The sequence below is a fragment of the Lissotriton helveticus genome, chromosome 3_1 (genome assembly GCF_964261635.1).
Source record: "Lissotriton helveticus chromosome 3_1, aLisHel1.1, whole genome shotgun sequence".
NCBI lineage: Eukaryota > Metazoa > Chordata > Amphibia > Caudata > Salamandridae > Lissotriton > Lissotriton helveticus.
The window spans coordinates 991,020,292-991,032,420 of NC_136061.1; the positions used below are offsets into that span (position 1 = coordinate 991,020,292).

General features: G+C 42.4%; 1 protein-coding gene across 2 annotated transcripts in view; it reads right to left on the reverse strand.

The window, feature by feature from the left end:
- The window catches only part of ITGA4 (integrin subunit alpha 4), a 628,337-nt gene that overhangs the window by 86,413 nt on the left and 529,795 nt on the right, over positions 1-12,129 (reverse strand). For both annotated transcript variants that reach the window (XM_078681473.1, XM_078681474.1), the window contains one exon: positions 2,854-2,933. In XM_078681473.1, coding sequence (XP_078537599.1) covers positions 2,854-2,933 — 80 coding nt within the window. The remainder of the gene's footprint in view (positions 1-2,853; positions 2,934-12,129) is intronic.

A 12,129-nucleotide genomic window follows, 5' to 3' on the forward strand; every position in this document is an offset into this window, starting at 1 on the left:
TAATCCACTCCCACACCAAATGGGCTTTAGCTCGTGTGCCTGATTGTTTCGCCGACCCTATATGCCAGGAGGAGCCGCTGTGTACTGAGCCAAGGTCTGAGTTGTGAAGAGCTGGCTCCCACACTGACCGGATCATAGCCTATGTGCTGGATTGTTTCAGTGACCACATATGCCAGGAGGGGCAGCAGTGTACTGAGTTGAGGAGCGAGGTTTGCATGGAGGGCACCAGGCATGCATGACCTCTTGGTGTAGCCGTTAGGCCAACCCCTTGGGGAGAGGGGTTGGCCTAACGGCTAAGGCGCTCGACCTCGGACCTGGGGATCTGGGTTCGAGTCTCGGTAACAACGCCAAAAAACCTCCTGTGATTCTGGGCAAATCACTTAATCTCCCTGTGCCTAAAAAAATGAAAGTGTGTCCTCATGTAACGTAACTGGTGCTATGTAAAGCGCTCTGATACCTGATTCGGTTCGGGTCTAGTTCGCGCTATATAAAACTCTGCAAAAAAAAATAAATAAATAAGGCCTCGCGTTCCAGAAAGAGGTCCACCAAGAATGCCAACACCAGGCTAGTGAGACTGGACTTGTGAGTGCCATGGTCGTGGCCAGGAGGGGCTGGCGGAGACTCTGAGACAACATGTACGGGCAGTCGCCTGGCAAACTGCTGCTGTGATCGAGGCGGGACCACCCTGTATGCTGTGGTCTACACTGAAGGAGGCCAGAGTATCAAAAGGACACTGCCAAAGCCCCATTGGAGCAAAGAGATCAAGCCCCCCTCCATGAATGGAAGAGTGATTTACCGTGTAATCAAAGGAGTTGGAACAACCCTGATCGCCAGAACGTCCGGTAGTGTGGCTCAAAGGAGAGTGCCTGCACCTGCCCCTGCCGAGTGCTGCCACATGGGTCCGTGGACAGCCTGACTTTGCCGTGCCAGAGCAAGACTTTGCTACACCGCTGAAGGATTCCATACCATCTGAGCAGGTAAGCCAAGAACTAGGCCTTTTGGTCCCCAGGGGACAAAATGCCATTAGTGCTGCAACCCTATAGACCCTAGTGACTGAACTTAAGAAAAGAGTCAGAGGGGAGAACTCTTGAGTACAGCCTAATAGTTTATATTCCCTGGATGCGGTCTTTAGTAAATGGGGAGTAACATCGAACCTGTTGCACTAAAGGTGGGCCCGCAGGGAGTAGCCTGACCTCTACAAGAGTCCCGAAATCAAGCGGGCAGGTGTTATTGCTTTTGAATGTCATTTGCCTTTTCATGTCTAGAGTTCGAATTAGAATTAAAATACTTATTTTTATATATAAAAAGGTAGATATCGCCATAAAAATGATTTTGTCTGCAAAATTAGTGAAATGCATGTTAGACTCATCTCTTCAATCACACGTCACCAAGCGGTTGTTCAACTTTCTACAAATACACTTTCTTTGGTAAGTCAAACCATGCATCCCTGCTGGTCTCAAGAATTGTTTCAATTGCTACCCCAGTTGTACATTGACTGTGGAAACATCCTTCTGACTTGAATCCCAAATACTGCGGAGCCCAGTCTTCATAAACCTGTATTTCTCCATGATAACCTGGCAGTTGCAGGTATGTGCTAGGCGATGAAGAGAATAAACAGATTAGCTCTTGACATACCTTGAACCAAAGATAAAAAATGTAAGTGTAGCATTTTCTGAAATTATTTAAGAGAGCTCATCATCTTCAAATAACTTCAGAAGACCCATCTCTTAAAATTAACCTAATGAAATGACGCTCCCCCACTGCACTGCATTTTTACTTGTTGATACTATCTTACTTTTGTTGTCATTTGGCTAGGAGTGCACTAGATAAATGTCCAGAATATTTCCTAAAATAAATATCTGAGGTATCGCCAATGCATGAAGAGTTAGACCCATTACAGTTCACCAGACATCCATTTGAGGAATCCTGATGAAGATCAGTGACACAATAATACTGTCCTATCCAATGGGCAATCTTGAAACCACAACTGGTCAGAACCACATGTAAACAAAAGATGTAGAATAAGTCTTGCACCCATCCCAGTGTATTGCTGATGTGCTCCATCCAATAGCAAATATCCTTCATTTACATTTTTGACCCTTGTAGTTGCCGATCCAGGTGTAAGTGATACGGACACAAGCACAGTTTAAGCATTGTCAAAACTGCTCCATAGCAAACAGATCTCTAGGCTAATTCACATACCTTCATTTGATCATTTCTTAGGCTACATATATCCCTGACCACTTATTTATTTCTTTGTCAAACACTAATTGAGTCCAAAACAAGCACTTTTGTTCCCTCCAGAGCAATTAATAATTATTTAGAAATCCGCACATATGTTGGGTGAAAAGCTTGGTGATCTGAACATCCCCTACTGACAAATGCAGTCTATGAAGGTCTTGAGCTTGAATTCCAGCAACGCAAACTCAGCCCGTCATACACCGGATATCAGAAAAACAAGTGCCATAAATTGAAAAAAAGTAGCATATGTCTTTTTTCAGGCTTAGAAATGGCAGAAGTGTGGTATGAAGCGCTAAATAAAAGCAAGTTAGTATAAGGAAAGGAAGCTATTAGCATAGTAAGAAATACACTTGCAATCAAATGAGCATGAAGTTTGCTCCGGCATTAGAGGATGTAACCCTGCAGTCCATGCATGCATCACTGCCATTTCTCATACAGACAGTGAAACTTGCAGATGCTGAAGATAGGTTGGAAGAACCAACCCCTAACAAAACAAAAATAGCTTGCCGGTCTCAGAGAAACAAGTTGTATTTCCTTAAAGTAGTGCTCAGTTCATAGCTTTAGGTTTCATCCAACCCAACATATGTTTTGATACATAAGACTGTTATTTACCAGGTGACAGCAGTTGTGATGTTGAGGTCATCTTCAGCTCTTGTGAGGGAACTTGCATCAAGGAGAAAACTAAAGTCCATCTGTGAAAAGTCAATATGGAATCAGATCATTTGGTTTTAGGGGTGAACGCTATCAGACTCCCACAGAAATAAAGCATTAGGGCATCAGTTTACGCTACAGCCCCCATATAGAACATACTTTTAGGAATGCCCCAAAAGCACAAATAAAGTTTAACACCTCTGTAACCACACCCTCTCAAATTTGATGGAATATTCTGAGTTATGCTGTCATAGTAACGCATTCATAAATTCAATTTACATTTATAGAAATGTGTGACTACTACTTAAATCTTGAACAGTTTTCGTAGTTGTGGTTGTTCTATGAAAAGTGCTTAAGTGACACTGTAGACTAAAGGAGGGCAACGTAAATATCCCTATTCGTGGCACTTGGAATAATTGACATAAGAGCAGTTAAAGAAGTTGAATACTTCATTCACAAAAGAAAAAAAATCCTAAACACGGTCATTAAATATAGGCACACCGCCTGCAAGTCACCCACCAATTGGTTGAATGCCTAAATAGCTGCAGGTTGTGGTCTTTCTTCCAAGGGCCATATTATATTTTTCTGTTGGTAATCAATCAATTAATCTGTTGGTAATCAGTAATTAATAATTATGATCACTATTGTTTTTCAGATAAATGTTTAGTTGTCTTAAAAGTCAACAGAAATGGGTCTGTAATCCTGTCACAATTGAGACGAATTGTTCTATGTCAATACATACTGAAGCCTACCTATTCCTTTACATCTGGTTCAGAATTAGAATCCTTACATTAGGAATGCCAGCAACCCATGAAGCACATGAATAAAACTAATATTAAGAGATAGATACATTGATTGATAGATAGATAGATAGATAGATAGATAGTTAGATAGATAGTTAGATAGATAGTTAGATAGATAGTGCCATTCACCCTATATACATATGTGTACTATATACAAACAATTTTAGAAATCTATGCACATTACACAGTTAATCACACAAGATTGTTACAAGACTGTTACATGTGATTGGGTTATTTACTCCTCTACCGCTACTAGCTTTATGCATCAGATTGTCTCATTGCCTTTTTAATTTAGTTACATAGGGCATAAAAATGACCCTCAACATTAGAATTCAAAAATCTACCAACTAAACAATCGGCCATAGGGGACAACTCCTTGGCTCCCAAGGTTCTGGGCCTAAAGTTGTGAAAAGACGAGAGCTCTGTTTCTAACACATCTTTAAGCAGTGTGTCCAGTTTGCAAATGGCGTCTGTAGCTAAAAGTAATTATTCGAAGGAAGAGTCAACCTCTTCTTACAATACAGTTTTCAGAATCAAACCACTAAGGTTCTGGACCCTGCCCTGTCAATGTAATTTCATCGGGAACAGGGGAGTTGGACAAGGATCTCCAAAAGAGACCCAGCCCAGTCCTAGTGTCTTATCTGGTCATTCTTAGTTTGGACAGGGAGAGTGGTGCTTTCTGGTAATTTGACAATACCAGTGACTTCAGAGGATGGCCTGGGAAAAGCAATCTCCTTTTTTCCCTCATTGTAGTACATCTGGCATACCTTATACAGCACGTGAAAATTACAAAAAAGCTGTATGCCAGTCATTTTTTACTTCAAGGATAAAACTGTATACAGTAACTAAAAAATACGCCCAACAAATAAAAGCCCCATTTGAATGCACGCATGTAGAAAGTTAGGATTAGTTCTAATCACCATATGTCGTCCAAATGCAGTGAGTCAACCTTATCGAAATGTGATGTAAGGGCTATGTGTGGTGCATACAACCATTTATTTATTTGTTTTTTGTTAAATTTATATGGCGCACAGCTACCCAGAGGTTTCCCGGCGCCTACCGACAAGCACTATAAGGAGAAAAAAGGCCTAAGCACTACTAATTAAAAAGTCATGTTTTAAAATTTTTATGAAATTGATGGTAACTCGTTTTGTGGTGTAAGTGAAATGGAAGTTCCACAGGAAATGGGCTAGATAGGCAAAAGAGCGCCCGCCCATTCAAGCTCGTTTGATCCTGGGGACTTGCAATTTTAACTGATTAGAGGATCGAAGAAGGCATGAGGGATGGTAATGGTGGACCAAGACACCTAAATAGTGAGGAGCAGAGCCCATACTAATCCTATGCATATAGCAGAGTGCTTTGAATTCAGCACGATTATCTATCCTCAACCAGTGTAGTTCACGGAGTGGACCTGTAGTGGAGGCTGTTCTGGGTAGTTGGAAAAACAGTCTGGCCGCAGAGTTTTGGACCGCTTGCAGCTTACAAACTACTTCTTTACTAGCACCCAGATAAAGTACGTTTCCGTAATCTAATTTGGACATGACCAAGGCCTGAATTACGTTTTTTTGCGTGGAGGGAGGAAGCATCCAGAGAATTTTTCTAAGCCATTTTAGAATAGTAAAACAGATAGAGGCGACTTAAACCACTTGCTGCTTCACGGACATCTGGTCGTCAATGATAACTCCAAGTTTACGAGATGATTGAAATGGGGGGGGGGGGGGGGGGGAGATCGCCCATTTGAGGAGGCCAATGTTGGGGGCCCCAAAGAGTTTTGTTTCCACCAAAAAGGAGGAGTTCCGTTTTCCCACTAATGAGTTTCAATTTGTTTGGAACATCCAGTCAGCTATCTTTTTTAGCCCCAACTGGAGAGATGATCCCTTTGAAGTCTCTTGGGAAGATAAAGAGAAGACAAGCTGCGTGTCATCAGCATATGAATATATTGTCAGCCCCACTTCCTCAGTTATCATAGCCAGGGAACTGACACAGATGTTGAAAAGCAATGGACTGAGTATGGAGCCCTGGGGGACTCCATAAGGGGACATCTGAGTTTGGGAGTTAGCAATTGATGAGAAGACCTGACAGGTCCTGTTAGACAAAAAGCTGGACAACCACGCCCTTCGACTGCAGGATTTGTAAAAGAGATGTATGGGATACAGTGTCAAACGCAGCACTCAAGTCTAGTAAAATGAGTGCTACGGTGTCTCCTCTGTCGACATGTAGGCGAATAGTTTCAGTGACTCCCAGAAGTGTGGATTCTGTGGAAAAGCCTGCTCTAAGGCCCGATTGAGACAAATGTAAAAAATTCTGTAAATCAACAAACTTCGTCAGCTGAAGATTAATATGTTTTTCCCAAATTTTAGAAAAAACAGGAAGTCGGTAAATAGGCCGGAAATTTGACAAGACCTCTGGATCTGATTTTTTAGCAAGGGAAGGACCATAGCATGTTTCCAGGCCACAGGAACCCTTGCGTCCCGTAGCGACACGTTGAGAAGTTCCATAATGAAACTAAGTATAGGGAGGTGCAGTTTTTCCAGAAAGGAAGAGGGAATCGGCTCCTTGGGAGAACCAGATTTAATGCTAGATAAAATACTATAAAAAGAAGAGATGTCAAGAGGCGTCCATTCATCGAGCAGGTTACTACGTCTATCTTGAAAGACCTGCTGCGACAAGGCCATAGAAGTGCCATCAAATTGTTGGGCAGAATTGTTAGATTTAAAATCTTCAATTGTAGTAATATTATTAAATTCAAAATAAATTGTGGATTTTATCAATAAAAAATTCCGCCAGTTCATTACAGTGTTTAGAGTCAAGACCCGGAGGCTCAGGTTAACGAGTAACGTCTGACAGTTCCCTTTCTGCTTTTAACAACACTTTACGGCAATTTTGTGACTGTGAAATAGTGTGATTATTATGCTGAACCCGAGCAGCGTTATACATTGAGTGATAGGTATTTAAAGCTGATTTGTATGTGGATTTGGCTGCCGGCTCATAATTTTTTCTCCAACGTCTTTCTACATTTTTACATTTAGTTTTTTCTATCTTAAGTTTTTCGGAAAACCAGGGGGCGGGAGGGCGATGATGTTCCAATTTCTTGTTGGACAGCGGAAGAGATGCGTCAATCGATTATGTCAACCAGTTATGGATAATATCAGTGTCATCTACATGAGTTATAGAGGTAATAGGCATGGTGTTGTTGAGATAGAGGTTCAGACAGTCAACATCTAACTTTTTACAGTTTCTCCAATACCTAGACCCCAGAAGGATTGAGGAATTATCATGACACATTTCATGTTTAACCTTAAATTACACCAGAAAATGGTCAGACCAAGGAATAGGAATAGCAGTCTGGCACGAGACAGTGGTTAAGTTGCAAAAGAAGGGGTCTAATAAGTGTCTGGCCTTGTGGGTGTGGCCTGAATTGTGTAGGGAAACCAACAAGTCAGCAATGATAGTGGAACTAGTAGCGCAAGAGGCTTCATTAAAGTGTAAATTAAGATCACCTAAAATCATGAAGTTAGTGGCTTCCAATAATAAGGGGGCAATAAGATCTGAGAATGCAGCTGCCCAAGGCCCTGCAGGTCCCGGCAGGCGATATATAAGGGTCCCTGAAAGAGTAAAATTAGGGGAGAGTGAGAGTTTAAACAGACTGGCTTCACAGTCCTTAAAGCATAAGTCCTCCCATTTGCACACAGCCACAGATTATCAGATCAAATGTCTCACTAGCGCGCGTCCGCTGCGCGAAGCTGTGAGCATCTGAATTTAAGCTGGTATGAAGTTATGCTACAATATTAGGCGACATCTCACAGAAGCAACCTTGGGTACATTGGGCACATTGATTTCTAATTGCCTGGGTACCATCATCAGTATGCTCTTGTGATTGCAGAAGAGAGAGCAGGCCACCTATACATAGTTACTCACACAACAAGGGAGATAGAGGTCGGCTTGCTGTACATCCTCCACATTAGAATCATAACTCTGGAATACCAAGACTATGTTTCAAAGTGATCAAAATCAAAAAAGGAAAATATTTGGATTTGGTTGGAAAGACCTCACCCCTCTTTTGTGACATCGGCCAGTCTGAGCAACCATGTTTTGGTGATACGTCCATTGCGGTTTCAACCTCATTCGGCAGGAAGTCAGAATGATTGTTTTACAGGACATAAGCGGGGTCCAGATACTTATACATGGTGCAAAAAATAAGGTTGTACCTATAACATGTTCACACGATTAGTTTCTGTTCCTCAAACACTGTAATCTACTGATACACAGCCTGGAGAGGCACGTTAATAACATCTTAACAGACTATTTGGAGTCCAACTGTCTGTTGCGTGCCTCCCAGACAGGATTTCGCCCTCAACATGGTACCGAAACCGCTTTGTTAGCGGTTACGGAAGACGCAAGAACCGTTCTTGATCAGGGAGGAAAGGTGGCCATTATCTTGTTAGATCTTAGCGCCGCGTTCGACACGGTAAACCATGCCACGCTATTACATCGACTGGCTGGCATGGGCGTGTTGGGCGCGGCCCTAGAATGGCTTGCCTCCTTCCTGAGTGAGCGTTTTTTTCAGGTCTTCGAGGGCGAGATAGTCTCTCCCAAACATCCTCTCAGGTGCGGGGTCCCCCAGGGCTCCTCCCTGAGCCCGACCCTTTTTAACGCCTACATGGAACCTCTGGACAGGATAGTCCATCCCTTTGGTGTGCGTATTGTCACCTACGCGGATGATACGCAGCTGGTGGTCTCCCTAGACCACTCAGATGGATCATCCAACACCTTAGGCCCCTGTCTAGAGGCTGTTGCCAGATGGATGCAAGCCTCTTGTCTGAAACTTAACGGGGAGAAGACAGACATCATTCTCCTCGGCAATCCTTCCCCGTCTGTTCTTGCATCCATCTGGCCACCATGTCTGGGCGTTCTCCCCGCCCCTAGGTCCCAGATAAAGAGCCTCGGGATCTGGCTTGACACCGCCCTTGACTTCTCGGTCCAGGCTACCAAGACTGCCGCTACTTGCTTTGGACTAATGAGGATGCTCCGGCGGGTGCTCCCCCTGCTCCCTTTCCAGGCGAGGAGGATCATGGTCCAGGCCCTGATTCTCTCCCACCTGGATTACGGGAACGCTCTCTATCTGGGAGCACCGGCCTCGGTACTTCAGAGGCTTCAGGTCACGCAAAATAGCGCGGCCCGCCTACTGTTCAACTTGCCCCGTCGGCAGTCGGCGAGGAAGGCACTGAAAGACCTCCACTGGCTCCCAATGGCTGCCAGAGTGCAATTCAATGCTTTGTGCATTCTGCACAAATCCTTCCACCGTGTAGGCCCAGCGATTCTGCACTCTCTGGTCACGCCCTATTTTCCAGCCCGTTCCCTTCGTTCTGGCACCCTGCAGCTGGCCACCTCTTTTAAAATTAATAGAGCCCGCTGGGGTGGCCGCTCCTTTTCCCACTCGGCGGCCAGACTCTGGAACGCCCTTCCTTTCGCCATCCGAGGAAACAGCAACCTCCTGTCTTTTAGAAAGGCCTTGAAAACGCATTTGTTTGCAAAATCCTGCTGACCTACCCTGAGCCTGCGCTAAGCCATTTTTATCTTCAAGCGCTGCGAGGCCTCAGGGTAGTTACGCGCTATACAAATGCAATTTTTCATTTCATTTCATTTCACAGCCACAAATGTGTATACTGCAGAATTCATAAGAATGTGTCCCTAACCAATTCACAAGCTTTATCATAAATGAATGACTTACACATGTTTCAAAACACAAGTCATGTTTGCAAATTGTATGAATGATTTGCCATGTTTCACTGCCCTGTTGTATAACAAGTTCTTCAGGGCCGGAGGACCAAATGAAAGAGGATATATCTCGCTGTTAGGTGTGCCCCTGTACTCACTGTGGGAGTCACATACCAGCAATGTACGGCAAGGTCGGCCAAGCTGTCATAAAGCATCAAGAGTTTGAGTTTAGGACAGTGCGTCAACAGAATCAGTACTTCCCAGGGACCCAGGAGTAGAGGTTGACACATTGGTTATTCCCTCTATATTACCATAATTGTAGAAATAAACATTATGTCCTCCCTATTTGATCTCATCTGGATTTAATATATGGGAGTACATTGCATAACAGCATTTAACTTCAAAGTTTTGCAGAAACCAAGATTAACACACAAATAAACAAATCTTGTTATAATAACTCGAACAGCCCATGTGAGCATCCCCCTTCACATTCACATAAAATACTAATAATTCAGATTACAGGTGTGAAAGTTGAGAACAAAGGACAGGTTGGAACAACATGGCTCATTAGAAAAGAAATCAAAATCACTCGCTGGTTTGGGTACTGTAACAAGACTTTATACAAAGGAGTAGTTCAGTCGGGAGTGTGCAGAAAACAATTTGTATTTAGTGTGGCTTGGATAAGAATAGATCTTATGTTCATAAGGAAGGGACCTCCATTCTGTCTAGGCCAGGCATCAATTAGTATTTTCCAGTTTATATGAGTAATATGGATTGATGCTGAAAAAATAATGCATTGAACGTTTATAAAAAACTTACTACCCCAACGTGGGGCAGTGAAGCACTTTCCTACAAGTGTAGCCTTCTACACCAGGTTTGGTGTGCAGCGGAAAGGGTGTTGTCCTCGTTTTGATCCTATATGGGCGCTATTTTCATCTCATGCGTCATGACCACCAACTTTGATCTTAAAAGAAAAAAAAGATCACAAAACACCCAACCATAATAGGCCTATATCTCGACTAAATTGTGGTTATGATATATTTACAGGCATTATCAATAAAAGACACACAGACGCTACCCCAGATATCATACATCAGGATCAAAAGGGTTTCATAACAGGTAGGCAACTCAAGGAATTGACACATCTATTGATAGGGTCAATAGACATTGCAGAGACTTTTGATATTCACTGGGCAGTGGCCACTTTGAATGCTACCAGGGCTTTTTCCAGCAGCATTGGCTATAACTTTGGAGATTTTACAGTTCTTTGGATTAAGCCAGAATATAACTTACACTATAAAAGCTTTATATATAAAATAAAATTGGCAAGATTCCTTATAAATCGCCCGCTTATAACAAAATGTTTCTTTACAAGTGGATAAAGGCAAAAATTACAGACTGTCACCATCATTTTTTACCTTATATATTAAGCCTTTTTCGACACACTATTCAGCTGGATTATGCAAATAAGAATGAATTACACAGCTGACCCAGTCCACTCAGTTGCAAGAGTAGATTAATTTGGGAAAATGTCCTGGTATCAGATCAATAGAGACCAAACTGAGATAAATAAATGGAGATCTAGAGAGACCCTGCAGAATAAAAAAATACCAGATTCGAGATTTGGGGGTACAAATTACACAAGATATAGATGACCTACCAGAAAAGAATCTAAGTAAGAACAACAGAGAGCTAGATGGTCTCTTGAGCAGATGAGAAAAGCTTCTCCTAAACACCTATGGGAGGGTCAACTTGATCAAGAAGATGATATTACCCAAATTGATTATTTTTTTATTTAATAAATCCCTCTTCTATTCCCATAAACTGTATTGCAGGAATACAAAGTAAGGTCAGTAGCTTCATTTAGTCATCAAGCGTGATAAGGCTTGCTTGGAAGAAACTCAAGCGGAAATTAGCCATTAGGGTGACCTGAGATTGCAGGACTTCCAATTATACATCTATCCTTTCCAGTGTAAAAAATGTTAGGGACACAGCTCGATTATTTTCTTGTAGGAAGATTATATGCTGCAATGTTGAGGAAGTTAGGGCAGGAAAATTTCTTTAGAAATGTAGGGATCGAAAAGTTTTTAAAAAAAGTATGCCAGAAGGTACTGATAGTGAACATAAATGTATGGTTTTACCTGAGGAAAGCTCTGGGGATTTACTATTCTACTCATTTAGCCCCGATCTGGGACTAACCAGGGTTCCCGGCATATTTTAATATGTGAGTGGATCTAAGGGAAGGGATAAACCTCATTCCTTGGGAGGCAGCCTCAAAGGCAACATAAGGACAACTGGGAGTTCGAAGATATGACTCATGCTTGAGGAATACCTAAAAAGGAAGCGAAAATTGGTACTGGGAGCTCATTAAAGCAGAAGACCGAAGCTTAAGGAACCATGCGCTATCTGGCAGAGGCTCTTGCCAAAGACGGGTATCTCTGAAAGTGCTTTATAGTACTGTGAAACCTGCTGTCCTAAATAAAAAAACTTTTCTTCAACCTTCACAGTACACATTAAATGCCAGAAAATCTGGTAAAATTCTCAAAAGAAGTAACCAGATGTAAGAAATGTGACATATTAACAGCAGATAACGAGCATGTTTACCAGTTGCCTTATAGTGACATTCTTCTGGAAAGAGGCAAGTAATACCTTATCGGCAATAATTGGGGCTGAAGTCAAGGTAAGCCATACTAAATTATATTTGGATGTTATCCTG